Source organism: Falco cherrug, chromosome 5, assembly GCF_023634085.1.
Source record: "Falco cherrug isolate bFalChe1 chromosome 5, bFalChe1.pri, whole genome shotgun sequence".
Classification (NCBI taxonomy): Eukaryota; Metazoa; Chordata; class Aves; order Falconiformes; family Falconidae; genus Falco; species Falco cherrug.
This window is the reverse complement of record NC_073701.1, coordinates 22,095,399-22,114,251: the sequence shown is the minus strand read 5'-3', so window position 1 is coordinate 22,114,251 and position 18,853 is coordinate 22,095,399. Positions and strand designations below refer to the sequence as shown.

At 39.3% G+C, this 18,853-nt stretch overlaps 1 protein-coding gene across 1 annotated transcript in view; it reads left to right on the top strand.

Moving 5' to 3' along the window:
* The window catches only part of PTPRO (protein tyrosine phosphatase receptor type O), a 155,398-nt gene that overhangs the window by 69,850 nt on the left and 66,695 nt on the right, over nucleotides 1-18,853 (top strand). Inside the window, 1 exon segment of the mRNA XM_055711435.1 lies at nucleotides 17,912-18,185. Coding sequence (XP_055567410.1) covers nucleotides 17,912-18,185 — 274 coding nt within the window.

Below are 18,853 nucleotides of genomic sequence, written 5' to 3'. Positions count from 1 at the left end.
GATTGTATGTTTTTTCTCCTGCTTTATAATTAAAATCAAGTCCCACAGAGGATCTATACTTTTGGATCCATACCCATCCCCCAGCAAAGTTTCTTCTCTTCCTTACACCCTGCTATAGACCATTGGCGTTGTGTGGTACGTGTAGCATAGGAGTTGCGATACATTACTTTAGAGTTTGCTTTCTTGTTAGAAGGATTCTCTACATTTTTGGCGTGAGAACTGTATTGTTGTTGCTTTGCAAGGCAATCATGCAATGGGAGGGTTGTTGTAAGCAAGGAACATATCCCTCAGCCTGAATTTCTTTAACTAGAATCAGCCTTGAGGCAGATTGACCCCTGAAGACACGGGTATTGCTATTTTGGCTAAGTTCTCACAGAGGAATTTGCCTGAACGCTGCTCTGTCACTCTTTTTCAAACAGTGGTGTAGGTGATGTAAAATTAATAAGCTGCATGAGTCACATACACATGATATTGTATTTATAGCATACTTGGGAGGTCTCATTAACATGTATTAGAAAAATGCTTTGAAATCATTTCAAATCATTTCATATCAGTAAAAGATACCATTTATCACAAAAATACAGAGCATTTTCCAATCTTGACATCAGCCTTAATCAGCTCTTCAGTTTAAATTGTCTACATTTGAACTCCAGTTTGAGACCCTGTCCCTCAGGATGGCAAGAAGGTTACAAGACTGATGTACTCTCAAACTTCTTGGAAAACCGAAGTGACAATCCAAGGCATCTGTGGCTTGGGCACTTCCCACATTATATTTGTACCATAAACCATGCAGATTTTCTCTGGTCTTCCCCATCAGCTGCAGTATCAACAGCAGAGCCACATAATTAACCAGAAATATTCTTTCATTCCTATTTGATAAGATAGTAGCTGGGAATTTAGGCTCAGATAGTCAACCAAAACATACTCCTTTGCTACTGAATTTGGAGTGGGAGGAAGCGTGGTGAGAACATGAGTACAGGAGAGTACAAATTGCCTTTTCTTCTCTACTCTCATTTGTTTTCAGTACTGGGCTGGCTTCCTGCCTTCTGAAGGGGAAGGAGACAGAAGCAGGGAGTTAAAGGAGCTAATTAGGATTAGTCACTGCAGCGATCATGCATAGAGGAATATATGATTATTTCAGGCTGACCTTTCATGGTCCCTTGTCAAAAACCACAGTTTCTGTGCACAGAGTACGTTAGCAGAAGGGTTTTCTGGGCCACCATGGCTGACATTAGAAAATAGTACACAACTGAAAAATTTTCAAACAAAATTATTTGTGGGGTGGTTGTGTTACTTCAGGTCAGGGTCTTGTGTGTTAAGGGTGATGTCCTTCTGCACAGAACAGAGGAGATGCAGAACCCTTATCCTCCTGAGGAGCAAAGAAAAGAAAATTAAAATAGATTCATTATTCCATAACTGTGTTCAATAGCTGCAATGCAGACTGAAGGAGCAGTGAGAGCTCCTGGTAGACTGGAAAACTATCGCACTGATTGCTGTCACCACTGGATGAGGTAACCAGCTTGATAACCAAAGGTGTAGCATCAATCCATATCAGTCAGGAGCAAGAAAAAACCCAGGATATAGAAGAAAGAGAAAGACTGCAGAATGTAACACACAGATAAATCAGAGATACGAAACGCTTATGTTTCTAATCTGCTGGGTTTTAAAATTTATTTTAAAGGTGAGCAAACAGTGTGCAAGTTTTATATGAAATTTGTTTCTTATTTATATATTTTCTAAATATATACATGAAACAAATTGACAGAAGCTGTTGAGTTTTATTACAAACCTCTAAAAAAAGAAGGTGTTCTTGCTTATTTATGGCAAGACAGTGTTGTATACAGGAAGCAGCAAGGAAAGAAAAAGAAACAGGTACTTGTGTCTCTTGTTACTGGCAGAACAGAAGGCAGGTAAAACAATATTGAAAGACTAGCATCAAGTAACGGTTGCAAAAGTCTTCAGAGAACAGGGCAAAAGATAGGCCTGTGTGGGATAACCAGTGAAGGGATTCAATAAGCAAGCTCACATCATCAAAACACAAAGGAAACATATTTTAAATATTAAATTTTCAATTCAACCCTCAATTATCTAGGATAACAGGAGCTGGGATAAACCAAAGTCAGAGGTATTAAACATTTATAAACAGGGCTCTAAGAATATGAGCAATACATCCACCTTGAAAACCTATAAACAGATTTCTGTACCGTATGGGTGTAGAGCCAGCAGCGAAGGGAAGAGCCTGAATAACTTGTGCTGTGCATCTGTCCTTACATGACAGCCCAGGGCAGCCAGCTGAACCAGGGAAAAGCAAAGCTGAGGTTAACGAGAGCTTCAACATCTGCCCATACCCAGAGCTGACTGCACTGTGTGGATGGAGCCCCTGAATTTCATCACCCAACATGTATTAACAGTTCTGACTAGCAGTGGCTCTAGGGGGTTATTATTCAGAGCAAATAATGCTGTGTCAAGTCCCTTATGTTTCTCCGGTTTCTAACATGACACACAGTCACTAAAATAGTCCTTGCTTTTTTGAACCTTGTGCTGCTCCCACATCAGAACAAGCCCTCCTCTGTTAATTGAGACACAGAGAAATGTATTTAACTTCTCACATTTCTGAATCAATTTTTTTCCTCCTCCCCCAACTTCCTTGCTTTCTCCTTGTGCCAGTGATCACTGTAGCAGGGAAGAAGTCAAACAACACACTTAATGCAGATAACTACTTCCTGAATGGTATAATTTCTCTTTTGGATATGCTGCCTGACAGTTAAAGTCCCCAAGGAAAAAAAAATAAAAAGAGAGAGAGAGATCTGAGGGGGTATTTAACTAAATCACTCTTAAAAAAATATATATTTCTGTCTTACCATGGCAAAATCCTTCTTATCATCTTTTGTGTATGTAGAATCAATTAGTTATCACAGGTGTAACTTTATCTGCCCGTTGAAGAGTTTGGTTTGAATTATAATCATTATTCTATCTGTGTTCTTGGTCTTTCTCCCTAGATTCTCGTTCTGACCTGCTTTTGCAAAAACATGCTGGAATTTTTTGCAATAGCTAACATGAAATACTTAAAATGAAACAAAACCAAACCCACAATGTAAGATGTGCATATCAAATATGTTCTTAACAGTTTTTCAAAACATAAGTTTGAATAAAATAATGTGCAAGTTTTTCAGCTTCAGGTAAAATACTTGAGTTCTTTTAACAAACATAAATCAACACCGAAGTCACTGAGTAGGCTAGTCCTGCAGGAATCATCCTTTGGCCCATGGTATGGGTCATAAAGGCCAGATTTTTGGGTCAGTGAAGGTACAAATTGGTGCCAGTGGGATTTAAAAAAAATAAATGTATACTGGATCTGTAAATAACTTTTTAAAATCTCAAGGTGCGAAAACCTCTGACAGTACTTTGCCTAGTCACAAAGCCATATGAGAGTAACGTTGGGGTTAGCCACAGCAAGAGGTGGCACGCTTCTGAGACCACGTGTCGAGATCTGTTTCCCTAGGGTGAAATAAGGAAGGATGATCTTGCCATTAACCTGGCAGACTGGGATGCAAGGGGAACAGGATGGATTCACATTTGAATGGAGAAGGTGGCTTTGTTTCCGTCCTCATATCTACAGTTATCAAACTGTGCCGTAGCAGGTGATGATGAGAATTGTAGGCATTTGATTTCGAGCTACATTCGTGCCAGATTGTATGACTGTTTCTTTCTGACTGGTATCTGAATGATGGCTACTGGCTTTTCTAGGACAGCTTAATAAAACAGCAACTTCCTTTCCAACTTCTGTCCTACCATGTGTAGGCACAGACTGCTTTTTGCTGGCAGAGACGTGTTTTTGTGTCGTTTAGAATTATTTGCAATCTGAGTGTAGCTGGAGATTTCAACCAAAAATGGGGCCTCATTGTAGTACAATTTATAATTTTGTAAATTAATACAATTTTGTCTTTTTTTATTATTTAATTTTATATGGGAGATGGGAGTAGCTCTGTTAGCCCTTAAAACTTGCAAAGTAACACAGTGGCTCATGGGCTGAACAGCACCAATGTGCTGTGCTGCACCAGGTGCGATACTGGACCTAGTTGTGTTTTGTTTTTTTCCTTTGAGCTGCAGAAGTAGAAAACACTGATTATTAAGCGAAATAGTTATGATCTTGAATCTTTCTTTAGATCTCAAAATCTTCTGTTCCTCCACAAGCATCTTGTCAGGTCAGGGAACGAGCAATGGGGAGAGTCTGGGATAGCAGCACCTTGTATCTCCTAGTGGTGTGAAGAGGAAAATTTTGAGGATCTCAGATGTGTCAGAGCCTCATCTTAGGGAATTAAATCGTTATGTGCTCATAAAGATCTCTCTGAATTGCAAAGCTGTCCAGGACTATAAAGATGTAGCTCTTTCATTTTATTTTTGCTTCCGTGTACCTTGTTAACAATTGGTGTGGTGTGATTTTTTGATTTCACACTTGCTAATTGCTGTATGTTTCAGGAGCACGTGTCAGTTTTGTTTCACAGCAAGAGCCCTAATCATGAATGACTCCTCGTTGCTGCTGTGTGCTTTCAAATCTATTCTAGGTTAGTTGAAAAAGTCACACATTATGACAGTATGAAGCACTCGGAAAGAAGCCTATTTTTATGATAGAGGTGAAGACAAGTTACACTGAGACAGTGTATTGAGAGAATAATAGATCTCCCAAATCTGTATTCATCTGCACATGTTACTTTGTACATAATGGGACTTTCATCTGGCTCAAGGAATACAGGACAAATTATTTCACAAGGATGATATGTCCTTGTACTGTTTCTCAAGTGAATTGGACACAAATAGGTCTTCCATTACCATCAGTCATGCATGTCTTCCCCCGCTCCCTTTTCAAGTAGAGACAAACTGGGGTGGAGGGGGGGAAATCCAAGATTTCTCCAGCTTCTGTTTTTACTGTGGTTGATACTAAGGCATTCCTGCTCTCTGGAGCATGGTCTCTAGTGTTTGAGTCTAGTTTTTCTTATTTATGCAGGCTATCTGCACTTGTGTGCCACTTTATAAGGACATTGATGTTTTTCTTTTTCTGCCTTTTTGGTATGCAAAGCGTGAGAACTGAATGAAGAGCTTACAAGGCTAATAAGACAAGAAACAAGAATGCTGTCAAATGGATTATAGTTAATTCATAAACATGCGAACACTTAATGCAAGTATGAATGTTCACTTTCACACGCATACTAGGAGATGTACATGCAACAGCAGACATAAGCAGAGCATGGCTAATTTTGCTACCATAGATGATACATTTTTGCTTATAGGCTGAGCTGTGGTAACTGATTGTGTTTATGATGCAAATAAATCTTTGGGTTAATTTAAACCGATCATTTTTACCTGGCACATGAAGCAAACTCAGAGTATGCACCCAGTCTGTTACTGCTGGTGTTTCATTAAGCTGTGGAGAAGCTGTTGCTTGCAAATGACTTTGGGGGCTGTGAGATGTAGGGAGCTCACGGTGCTGCTGTGTGGCGAGTTTCTCCTCTGAAGTCTCGGGGGTGGGCAGAAAGCACAATGACAGCACTGAGCCATAACTTTCTTCTGTGTGCTCTCAGCACTCTTGGTATCACTTGAGAAATCATTACAAGAACATGTCTGGAGTTGCAATACTTAATATAACCTCTTGTCAGTTAGCCACAAAAAAAACCCCAAACAACCAAACAGCAAACCTTCTCCCTTCTCTGTTGCTTTAAATTTCTTAAGGCTGATGGGAAACAGCTTGGTCAGAAGCATCCTTCTGTTCATTAGCTCTGCTAGCACCTGAGTTAGGTGGAAAAAATTATATCAGGAATAAACCTGAGCTCAGAAACAACTGTAGTCTGATGCTGATAGTAAAAGGGTTTCACTGCTCTATGTGCACACTGGAGTGGAAGTGGAGGAAAAGCTGAATGATGTCAGTAAGGACCTGGTGGAGAATAAATCAACAATGTATTTAAAATTTTAAAAAGCTATAAATAACTAAGAGAAACCATTCGTTTGGCTTGGTTACCAAATAGCTGCCATTGCCATGGGGCCTCAGTGCTGTCAATGTGCATGTTGTTGCATCTTTGATGGATAGGTTGTGTATGTACACGTACATAAAGGACCATGCTCTGCAAATGGAGAGATTTAAAGGCGCACACTTGACTTTTTTTTTTAAAAAAACTCGTTGCCCAGCTCATATTTTTTTAAAGATCTTGTAGATAATTATCTGCATTTTAAGATACCTATCTACATAAACAAAACTGATCATAGTCACATTCCTTTGTCTTTGGAAAAAGGAGAACCTGAATTTTGGTATTCTGAAGTACAGGCAGGTGTGCTCACAGGAGGATCATGAAAAATGTTTTGGTTTAGTCAAAAGGTTGGGCAAGAGCTTAGGCAATATTTAAAGTTTGATTGCTGGAATTGATGAGATAACAGAGATTTTATGTTTCCATTGCAGTTACTGAGAAACGACCATACTGAGACTGGCAAATGGCAGTCAGCCAACTAGACTAATACATTTTTTGTGTGGATTAGTGTAATGCAAAATGACCAGTGCTTATGTATGGAAGCACCACTTGCTGTCAGTTAAAGAAAGGGCAAAAATATCCATGTTGTTATCTCCATCCTTCTCTTTCACTGGCAACAAAAATACTTCATACAATGGAATAAGAAAACAATGATGTAAACCAATACACAGTAAACTCATATCCAGAAGTTAACTAGAAAAGAGAATAATGATCACTTTTAAACTCTGCGTATTTTTATATGTCATGATGATAATATATATTGCACTGTCTAGTGACCTGAAAGCTTTTTATATTGCCAGTGAGTTAATGCCTATGAAATAAAGCTCAGTAAATATTTACTGTGGGGTACGTCTAGGAAAGGTCATGTTGACTCATTTAAGGTCATGCTGTTTATAAAATCATCTTTTTCAGAACAGACAACAAAGGATTAGCATCTTGAGCTAAAGTGAGGAAACAGTGTCCTAAAATTATATATTTTTGTTTTACAGTCAATTCTACTTTAGGGAACAGACTTCTTATTGATGATTTCCACACACCCTTTTCTCAAGTGACTTTCATCTCTCAGTGTATTAAACCTTCTCTTGCCTGGCTAGCCATTGTCATGCCTGGGGAAAAGCTCTGTCAGGTGTTAAAAGAGAAATATATAAAAGAAAGCTAATAGCTAAGGTTTAATTCTATAAATTCGGCATTCAAAGGGTTTATAACTGCCAAACCAGCTAGAAATTTAATCTGTATGCTCTTCATACTATTAACGCTGAGCTACCTCAACCTAAGATACTAGGCTGATGAATGTATTTATAAAGGTTTGTCTGCATCCCTGTTGGCCACAGAATAACTGCCAAGTGTAAAAACCACATGACAGCAGCAAGGAATAATAATTTCTGTGAAAAGGACACCAGACATGCAGAACAGGGTTCTCAGCATCACCTAATGAACCAAGACTGTTATTGTCCTTTGAATGACTTTTTAGCAACCTCACTTCATAAAAGGCCCAAAACAAATTAGAAGGAAGTTTCAGGGGTTTATTACTCTTTGACAACTCGGGAAGAGAGACCTTGATCTCCTGATTGATTCTTGTATGCAGAGCTAGCCTTTGTCACACAGGCAAAGGATTTATGAACATGCTTACGTCTTTTGCTGAGTAGGACCTTTTGTATCCTTAAGGCTATATACCTTGCTCAGCCATGGCCATCATGTACTTTTATACTACTGAAAAAAAGAATAGCTAAACAAAATTTAAACCATATAGTATCAATTTAGACAAAAAAATATTAGAAGCCATAGTAGGTAGAGGTGGCAATACAAATCTGAGTTGCATCTGCCATCATACCATTCAGAGCTGATATTTCTGGTCTTATCTGACTCTTGATGTTTAAAAGGAAGGTGCACAGAGAGAGAAAAGCATCTGCAGAAGGCAGTTTGTTTACTGTTAAGTGGATAAATCAAATTCTTCAGAATAGTCTTTCCCTACAGAGTACAGAGGGAGCCTAGATGATGAGATTTGACCATATGCCCGGTTTTTCTTTTGATAAAATTAAGCCAGATGAATCCCACAGCAAGTACAGAAGTCTCAGCATAAAAGTTCTGACCAACATGTCATTAAGGTCTCCTCACTTTGAAGGTAACAGATTATTCAGTATTTTAGTTGTGCACACAGAAGTCTGATGCCAGTGAAGGATAAAATGGTGATGACTGTGTATTAGAGTAGAAGTAGAAGGAATTATTTTCCTGACCTAGTAAACACAGATGCAGAAGGTTCTGCTTTGTGACTTGAAGCCATTAAGCTGCTAGGAGAGGACATTGTGGCAGAATTGTATCTTGTGAAAGCCATGTAATGCTCAGTAACTTGGACTGTCACCCTTCTGACAGGTAGCCAGTCTCCCTTGGCTAGTCTTTTCCTCTGGCCAAGTGGGGTGACATGTCTTACATCTGAAAGCACTTTACCCTACAGCTGAGCATTGTGACTCCGTTTCTGAAGCTCTTTGTGTTCGCTTCTCCCATTCACTTCCTTCAAGTCAACCTGTGGCAGCTGAACTGAAAAAACTCATTTTGCTTCATGTTCTTCTCTCTACTCCCCCTTACAAATAAAACTAAACGCTTGATACTCTATGGCCAAATAAATCCTGCTGGAGTTATCCCTGCAGGGGAAGGTGGCAGTGACAAGCTATGAGTTTTTTCAGCATTAGAGAGTTTGGTAGCGTTCATGACTACTGAGCAGCATGCTGCCAGCAGTAGTGTGATGGAGAGCTCTTCCGTGGGTAGGAATTTATCAAATCAGTACAAATGGCTGAGCTGAGCCTGAAGCCACACTAGAAATGAATTGAAAATCAGGCTGTAGCAACTACTGAAATGTTCTGTGTGGATCTGCAATTGACCCTGCGCTGTACAGAGAATTACAGAGCTCATCTCTTACTAGTAATCAGCGAAATGGCACTGGCAGCTTGCCTCTCTTTGAGCACAGGTTGGGAAAAAATAAACTCCCCCAACCACCAAGCAAAACAACCAGCCCCGCAAAAACCTGCACAGCAAATACTTTAGCAAGAAAAAAACCATTCAGCCACAGGAACTACTTATAAGTAACAGCAGATTGTCTGGTCAGCTCTTGCCAACTTAGAGGACACATGAACACAATAGGGTAATGAAAGGGCAGAATATCAGGTTCCACTTGGATCTGAAAACAAAATAAACCCATGCTTGAACCTGAGTAAGCAAGCAGTCTTTCAGGGGCTAGCCATAGCCACATCGTGGTTATAGCTTGGAGCTGAAAGGCAGTATTTTAGAGCACAGAATAGGAAGACAGGTAATCTGGATTTAGACTTTCTGTTTCCTGACGATGCCATGGCTCCTGTGGTCTTCGAAGAAAGGGTGGTGAATGTTGAGGGCTTTTTTTGGGTGGAGGTTGAGGGGCAGGAGTGATATAAGAATGAGTGGCAATAAGGCAGGCCACGTGTGTAAGGTGAACTCAGGACCAAACTGAAGTCAGCAGGTTATATGGGGACAAAATGTACCCCACACCTGCTTCTGAATTTTTCATGTCAGAAAAACGTATTTGAAACAGAATTATTTTTTTCTATTAACGGCTCCTTATTTCAAATCTCTAAACCTCTCTAGTAGTCTCAGAACATATTTGGAAAAACAGAGTTATTGAAAATACTTAAGAACACTTAGATGCCTAATTCCCTTTAAAATTACTTGCAGTGATGGAACAAGGAGCCAGGCTTCCGGCAGAGCCCCTATCTGTAAGTTTATTCATTGCTCCTAGGCTGTTCTGTTATTATAGATTAACATGGGGTGGGATGGGCGGGGGGAACAGAAAGTCTTGTTCTCTTCCACCGTTTTCCACTAAATTGCTTTGTGATTTCTAATGAATTAGATAACCACCTTAGTCTCCAGCTTCTCAGATATATGAAAACTCTAACTTTCTCCCAGCTGTGCTCTTTGTAGATAATGTAGATAATAGCAAAGCATCACATTCCGTCTTTAAGAACTGGTTCACTTGTGCACGTATGTAGGGTATATATACACTCTATCAATCAAAACAAAGGCATTTTCACTTCTGTAGTGCCCATAAGGCTCAGTCTACTCTCTAGCAGGGCATGTAAGACGAAGTTCAGCTGACACCAATCCAGCCCAGTTCCTCTTAGCTGCACAGCAGTAATGGAGCATGTCATGGTCACAGTTTTATCATGGTGCAACACCAGTCTTCACGTTCTGTTAAACATCAGGAATATTCTGTGTGGCTTTCTAATGTCACCTTTCAGCATCAGTAGCTGTTCAGAAGCTGTTTCAGCATCAGAAGCTTTTATTACACGCTTCTGTCACTTGCACAGGTGAATCCACAACTTTGGAGCTGAAGCCCTAAACAGCATGAATGAATTTGTCCTTCATCATCCAGAAAACACATCTCCTCAAGTATGCCTTCTCATGTCCCATAATGTAAGAGACACCTCAAAGATCATTTGACACCATGGAAAGAGAGATTTCATTATAATAAGCCAAGTTCTTAAAAATCCACATTAATGTCTCTCTCACTCTGCCTTCTCCTTCAGCATTTTCCTGGCGTCATCTGTTCCTCCTTTCCTCTATGATGAGGAGGGAACTGAGGTATAGTTGGATGTGTTTTCACCTGTAGACACTGTGCTGTGAAAACACCTACTCTTAGTTGATGGAGAATACATACATTTGTAGGATAATGTATATGTGGAACATGCTGTTCAATTAACTCCTGTTCCTAGGAAGTAATCTTTCTTTTCCTTTCTCCCTAACTTCTCCTTTTTGGAATTTTAATAAAGGAACCACCTACTATGACCTCACCTTCCCACCTGGCCTATGTACAACTGATCATTTTACATTTGTTCAGGTAGAAATTTGCTTTCACTGTTTTCCCAAAGGCAGAGAAAAAGTGTTGGATGGAGAAGACCAGTACAAGGGCCAGTTTGGTGGAGTTAAGGGAATTGATGAGGCAGTGTAATATGTTGTGCCCTTTTTTGTTTTCTGTTATTCATATAAAGGCCCAAGAGGGAAGATGCATTTTAATTAAAGCACATGGTTCATCTGCCATGTGTATGTGTTTGGGTACCTCCACAAGGGATGGCTAATTATAGAGGCTTAAAAAGGCCTGAGTTGGAGAATGAGACCAAATTCGTATTTTCCTTCAGAAGAATTATCTGTTTTGATGTAATTTTAGTATTAGAGAGAAGCTACAAATTTAAAGCAGAGAGAATCCACACTATATCTGCCTGAGTGTGAATTCCTGTCTTTTTTGGGGTGTATATGTCAGTCAGGATCAAGAACAGGGAGAGATACCATCAGGGAAGTTCTAACCTAGCTTTAAACTTTGTCAACATCAAGGTCTCTGAATCACTGTGCTTGGGTTTTATTCTCTCCAGTTTGCACTAGAGATTTGGGATAGAAGTACCTATTTAGCAATAATTTATTAAATATTGGACATGCTAACAAGGCGATACATAAAAGATATTGGTCTTACTGAATGCAAACATTTCCTTTTTGCATATTCTGGCATTTACTTAATGCTATTGTAATAGCAGTTGACAGTGTCAAGAAAGGTTTCCTTCCAGATTATTAACTTCAGAAAGGTAGCAAAATGTTGTGAACTGTATATACCATATTGACGTTTGCTTAAAAAACACACTTATATTCTGCATTCATGTGCAGGCAGGGGAAAAAATACCTGTCCCTTTAAAACTTTCTCCTAGAGCAAAGAAATTTTGAAGCTCATTTATAAAATATGACCAGCAGAATGTTATTACTGGCTTTTTGAGACAGAATAGCAACAGTGCTGAGGATGCTATTCATAGAGCAGAATGCCAGAAATGGTGTGTTAACCTGAATCAAACATTATAAATTATTGAGAACTGTTGCTTTTGCTATCTTTTCACTTCTTAAAATATTCTTTTTTGCATGGAAAATCTTGAAGATAAGGGTTTCCATTTCTCCCATAGAGTATTTCTTCCAAAGGATATTTATTAAGGGAAGTTCTCTGCACAACCTGTGAAGTGTAGATAAAAACAAAAGCCCTAGGAAAAAAAATATCCTTATTTCAAGGAGTCTTTACATTTTTGTTAGAAGTCTGTAACATTTTTGTTCAGTCTTGAAAGCCATTTCAAACTAACCTTTCCTGTTGCAGTCAACACTCATTCTGCGCCTGTTCCAGAATTCACTGTAACACATGGAACGTTTGGGATGCACTTCCTTCCCTAAATTCTGTAAGGATGAGTTTGCCTTTTTTTAAAAAAAACACACTATAGGATCTAATAACAACAGCTAGCAATTCCAAAGAAGCCTTGGTGTGGGGCAATTTCCACTCAGACCTTACCTATGCTCAGACAGGATCTTTCTCAGGCCACAGCTGTGAGAACTGCTTCCTCTGAGATTGCTTGTGTCTTTTGTGAAACCATATCCGTTTCAGTCATATGAAATTTTTTTACAGACAACCTTTGAAACAAGCGTAGAGACTGGGTATGATGGAACATAAACAGTGTAAGGTTTGATGTTGCAACATTTAGCAGAAAATACTCTGAGAAGAGTAAGCAGGGAACTGTGAAAATGAGAAAGATCAGGTATTGGGCTGAGCCAGGTGATGCAGTAATGTTGGAAGCAAGGTGGGAAACTGAAGGGTGGGAACCTGAAGGGTCATCTTCATACTTCAAAACACAGCTAAGCTGTGTGAAACCAGAATCTGTTGCCTGCACTGGCTGGTGACTTCACATTGCAACAGAAGGAAGTTTCATGGACCCCTCTTTTTTTCTAGCTATAAAGGATTTGAAGGTGGCTGGGTTCATCCCAAAACTGTGAAGTCTCTAGCCTGCAGAGAGAGAGAGAAGGTATTTTATAAAATACATTAGTAAACCACTTTAAAAAGGCCAGAATTTGACTCTGTTCCCTGAGCATTGACTTACATGAAACAATAAATTTTCAACAAGTGCATAGTAGATTTATTTGAGGTAAGGTTCCAATTTCTGAATAAAATTAATGTTTACCATTTTTATTGTAATTGTTCTTCAGTATAGTTTGTTACTGTTGGAGGAAAAACATACATTAGGAATCTGGTGCAAAAATACCATGACATGATTTTTTTGCATGTTTTGCAATATCATTTATTTTATGAAATTTCTTACGTGCTTTCTGTGGAGGTACCACTGCAAGAATAAAGCAGAGGACAAGATCCTGAAATGTGGATCCCGGTCCTGTCTTTGTTATAAGGCTTGGACTCACTGCAGCCAGTGACAGAGAGCTGCAGGAATTTTCCTGAGCCAGGAGCGTGGGCCCCTTGGCTGTTCAGTGCACTTGCAGAAGTGATTCAGATCTCAGATGAATCCACAGGTACTCTGTCTGAAAAGGTCACCCTGGCTCTTGGTCATTCCATTTAAGCACCTAAAATTAAGTAAAATAAGTCTTGGTGAGAATGAGTCATCCTGTGATTTAATAAGAAGTTAGCATTATTGGCCACTGGAACAAAATATATCTGAGTATAGCAGAATCATTCACAAAAATAGCCAGTATTTCATGCAAGAGCTCCGTTCAATATTGTCTTGTAATACTTGCATTGATGTTATTTTTGACCACCATTATACAGTAGGTGATCATAACTATAGATCATAAAAATAGATCCTCATGGCTTCAAACTTTACTGGTGCGTTGGGATTTCATATGCCCACTTTGAAAACTCTGTGATACTTCAGGATTTACTCTATAAGAGCTGACAGAAGTCAGATCTGTTCAGGGTCTTAGTTCCACTTGTCTAGCATTAGATAACGCGATGCAGTTACCAGTACTTTAATTTTGCAGAGCCAATGAGCATCCACAGCTCCTCTTAAAGTCAGCAGAACATGTAACTATTAGCACTTCTGAGAATTGAGTTCTGGCCCAATGTGTTTCAGTGAGACATTCAAAAGCTAAAGTACATAAAATTAGTAGCTGTTTTGAAACTTTGAATTCTTCCTCACGTATAAAACTCATACTGTTATAAGGAAATAAACTGAGGATACAGTCTTCTGAACAGAGAAGTTTGAGCTCTGCTGCACACCATTTATTTTACTCTTTTATATTCATTTATATACTCTGAATATTTTTTATTTGACATGTTGTATATCTCCTTGCCTCCTCCTCCTTTTTATTTTAATTGGGATCTGGTTATTGGCTGGAAATTGCACCAGCATGACTCATCTCTGAGCTGGAAATTACTGTGAACAGGCATCACATTGTGCGATTTACTCCGCGCCCCCCACCCTTTTTTTTTTTTTTTTTTCTTCCTAAGTGCTTTATCGTGGCACGAGCTTGTAATAATAAACTAGGAAGGAAGTTGGAGCTAATCATTTGGTTCTGAATGCGCAAGCCCTGCCAAATTTCCCCACAGGCATGAAACAGCCGCTCAAGCTGTGACACCAGCAAATTAAATCCTGGAGGTAGCTGACCAGAAGTAATGAAATGTGTATTTACCATACTGATGCTGTCAGTCCTAAGACACACTGGCTTTACAATCTAGTTAAGTGGGGCATGTTTGTCACTTCCAGCGGTGCTCAGGAAAATACTCAGGTTTTTCCCTAGCTTCCTTCTCAAAATCACAAGCCCAATGCTGGCTGGTAACCCTCACCTCATACAACACAGAGAACAGGATGCCCAGAATGGTCTGTTCTTTTAAAACACTGCCAAAGTGAAATCCATATCCCAAAGGAGGTAAGTGATCGCATCTTATGACATGTTAATTGCCAAGCCTTTTTATTCATCCTTTATCTGCCACTTCATTGTATAAACCATACCTTAAAGCTAAAATGAAAGGATAAAAATTATTTCAGGAGTCAGTAGATAATAAACAGATGCCTCTCACAAAGCATGTGTCCCGTGCTTGCAGCAGTTTAAAAGCCTGGGTGTGTACAGGTGTGTGGAAGAGGGCTGCTTAATCACTGGAAAGAATAGGTACCACTCAAGAGAGGGATGCATTATGCAGGTGGGTGCAGGCATGGGATAAGCCACACAACTGCTAAAGAGATGTCACTCAAAAAATTACTGTGCATCATGGCAGCAGTGTTTCAAAAGCATCTGGACACAGGCATGTGAAGGAGGGAGGCTACCATTTCACAATCCCCACATGCTTAGGAGATAAGGGACCCTGAAAAAGTTATTTTCCCCAGTTAGGTTTTGGCATAGGTAACAACAGCATATGTCTGAGAGGTTTCCATGTGTTTTTCTAGCAGAGACATGTTATGCTAATTGTGTGGGAACTATTGAAGAAGGTTAGTGGATCATGTGCTGAATGGTACTTGCTGTGAATTCAACAAAACATTGCGAGGGGAAAAATGAAATTATGGTCTTCAACATGGTTAATACAATACCCATGCAAGAAATCACACCCCATATGAGCAGTCTCTGAAAGCATCTAATTATATGCTAGGAATGTCTATAACTCTGCAATTATATGCTTAATTTCCAGCTGTACTTGATTAACATCACAAATGATTTATCATACCACCAGACACAAGGAATTTGCTTTGAACTGTTTGTTGGCACATATAAATTTGTTGGGCTTTTTCATCTATCTCTTCATAGCAAGGTAGGCACGTTGGCTTAGTACTACACAATTTAGTGGCAAAGCTGAGGGAAGGCTAGAGTAATTTTAGAGTTAACACCATTCTTTTTCCTCTAGTGAATCATTCAGATGCAAGTCTATGGAAGGTCAAAACCCACTGACTTTACAGGATTGTATGTGCTCTTCAAGCTTAATATGTAGAAACAACCTTGCTGAAGCAGGTCTGTCTTTCCTTGCTTGGTCCTGGAAGACAGCCACGCTTTCTGTGATAAAGTAATGCACATGCCTTCTGGAAAGCCAGTCTGTGGGTACATTCCTTCTCCCGCCTTCCCATGCCAGGGGACCTGAAGTAGGAATCATTCCACATGTTCTTAGTGCAGGGAGAATGGAGAGGAAGAAGGATATGAGAAGTTCTTCTTGGGTTTGACCAGATCTAAACGTTAATCCCCAGTTAAAGATTTGAATCTATGTGGATCCAAATTCTGGATCAGGATTTAAGGCAAAATACAAACACTTGAAATGCGGTATTTTGATCTACTCAGGGGTAAGCCTGTTGAATTTAGCTGAGGCTAAGGAAAACACACGGAAGCTTTTGCATAATTGTAGTCTTACATTGTAAACCTTTTGGAGAAATCACTCTGCCATCTGTGAAAAATTACCCAGACTTCCACACCAAAGTATTCATCCATTGATAACATTGGCTTGTATCGTTTTAGCAATGTAGAAGTCACTTTTAAAAAGACTAATCAAAGCAAACCTCAAACCAGCAGTTGAAGTTGCACTGCCTCTATTAGTAATCTCAGACTTGAAGCTGTCTAGACTGGTTATCCTATTTGGGCTGGACTTATTAGACATTTGCTATCTTGTTCTCAGGTTGGGTTAGATGAGTGGGTTTGCTTAGGTCCTTTCTTCTCAAGCCTATAGTTTTGCCAGTTGGCTGATATGACCTTAAGTACACTATGAAATCTCAAAGCCCAAAGATAAAAGAATAAGTATATGCAAAGGCAAACTGTTACTTAATATCTGACACTCCTAGAACCAGTTCTTTGTCCTTGGGTTGGTTTTTTGTTTTGTTTTTTTTTGTTTGTTTGGTTGGTTGGTTTGGTTTTGGGTTTTTTTGAATGCCAGGAGTTGGCAACACCATATGTATGAATTCCAAAATAGGAGCCTGGCTCCTGCAGCATAAATCCAAAAAAGATTATTCTCATAGATGAATCCCCACTAAGCAAAACTACAAGTAAACAGACAGGAGGTAGCCAAGCTGCTAGAATTAATCTCTGAAGGAGGTGCTTAGCTCTTTGGTACATAAACAACTTGACTGAGTAAATTGCAGACTATCTGCGGTTGTCCACCCTGCACTCCAAATAGAGCTCTCAGCCTGTAAAATATGAAGGAGAAAAAAGTACTGTAGAGGTGGAAACTGAAAATATCAGATATTACAGTTTTCACTGGGGTAAAAAAATTCTAAGCAGCTATGTGGCCTAATAAACAAAAAGGCAACTCTTAAGTAAGCTTGAACTTTTCCTTCTCATTAATTACCATGAATCTGTTTTGAAATTCCTGTAGAGAACAAGTGCTTCTTGCTGACAGCTCGTTTGCAATTAATAAAAAGGAAAGTGTTTTCAGCTGGCAGTGACTTAACATGCTCATGATATATGAAAACAAGGTTAAATTGCTCCTTTCTCTCTACCACTAATAAAAGAAATATTGAAAATGAAATGGTGTAGCTTAGGAAATAAAAGTGCCAAGCGAAGCCATGGATGTAGTGTTGAGAACTGCTTATCACCTGGTACTTGCTGGAATAGGCATATTTGGAAAAGCTTAGTCAACGCCAAAAATTATTCTTCAGTTGTAGTCTTTCAAAATATATTGCATTGAAGAACATATGATCCTGTTTCTGCAAGATAAAGGAGTTTTGATTGAATCATCTCTTTTTGGGGATTTAAATTACTTATGCTTTGTGGCTTTATTGGAAATCCTCTTGCCCCCGATACCCTTTTTAATCTCATCCTTCTTCTGCTCCACTTCACCTTCCATCAGGAAAGAATGGTGGAGGCTTTGTTCCTAAGGATATAAGGGATGGAACAGCCAGAGCATCAGAAAGCACATGGCAGGAACCAGCCTCTGCTGCAAAGAGACTGGCCTGATAATCAGATGCCTGTGGATTTTGGCTGACTGTGAATTGTATTCTGGAATAATTGCTGTGATTTGATGTCAACTCTCTTGCAGAATATGAAACGTAACTTTATTGCAAATGCAACGTGAGTATCCTATGAATACCAAGGGTAATAGGTAGAAATGAAATAACAGATTTTACTTCAGCAAAGTCTTTATTTTTGTCTTGTAGAATGCAGAACCTTTCCAAGTTACTGTCCGAGAAGACAATTGTATAATTGTCTCCCTGGAAGCATCTGATGTGGTGAGCTCATCCTCTGTATATGTTGTGAAGATAGCTGGAGAATCCAAGAACTACTTTTTCCAGTTCGAAGAATTCAATAGCACTTTACCTGCCCCAGTGGTTTTTAATGCCAAATACCATGGCCTATATTACATAGTAACTCTGTTGGTAGTGAACTCAAATATGGTTTCCAAGTCAGCAAGATCAATCACTGTGCTAACCAGTAAGTAGCAACTTACTCTTTTTTAATTCTTTTCCTTCTCTTTGTGTGTGGTCTTTTTTTTTTTTTTCCCCTAGAAGTTCTTGTGGAGGAGGTTGGGTGGGTTTTTTTTGTTTTCAATGTCCTCCTTATGTGTATGATGAATCCCTGTGTGAGAACAGTGGGGAAGATGTGTTGAGAAGTCTTGTGAATGAAATTCACATCTGGGCAAGAAGAAGGGGACAGCTGTGGGATTCCCCGAGCTGTCCCTTCCTGAACACTGACTGGAGAAGTTTAACATACAGAAATAAGTGTGATGGATGAATCTCCTTTCCAGATGTTCATTGTAAACCCTTTGAACCAGGAGTTCCAAAAATGTAGTAAAAGCTATAGAGAATGTTGAGCGACATTTCAGTGTAAGCATTCCTGTTACCTGGTGAGGTGTATTCTGTTTTAAATGCTATACCAAAGTTCTTTGATTGCTAATGTATTGAAGCAGTACAAAACTTGGAAAGCAGATAGTAGTCACCAAACCCGTGTGTTTCAGCCAGTACAGCTCAAGGTTTTTGTGATGGAGGCTGTATTTGTAGTATTCTGTCTCTTACTACCTCCAGGCGCCTTGACCTGGGGGAGAGGTCTGATTTTGTTTGCTCTGTCATCACGCAAAACACCACAGATTTCTATGTGATTCC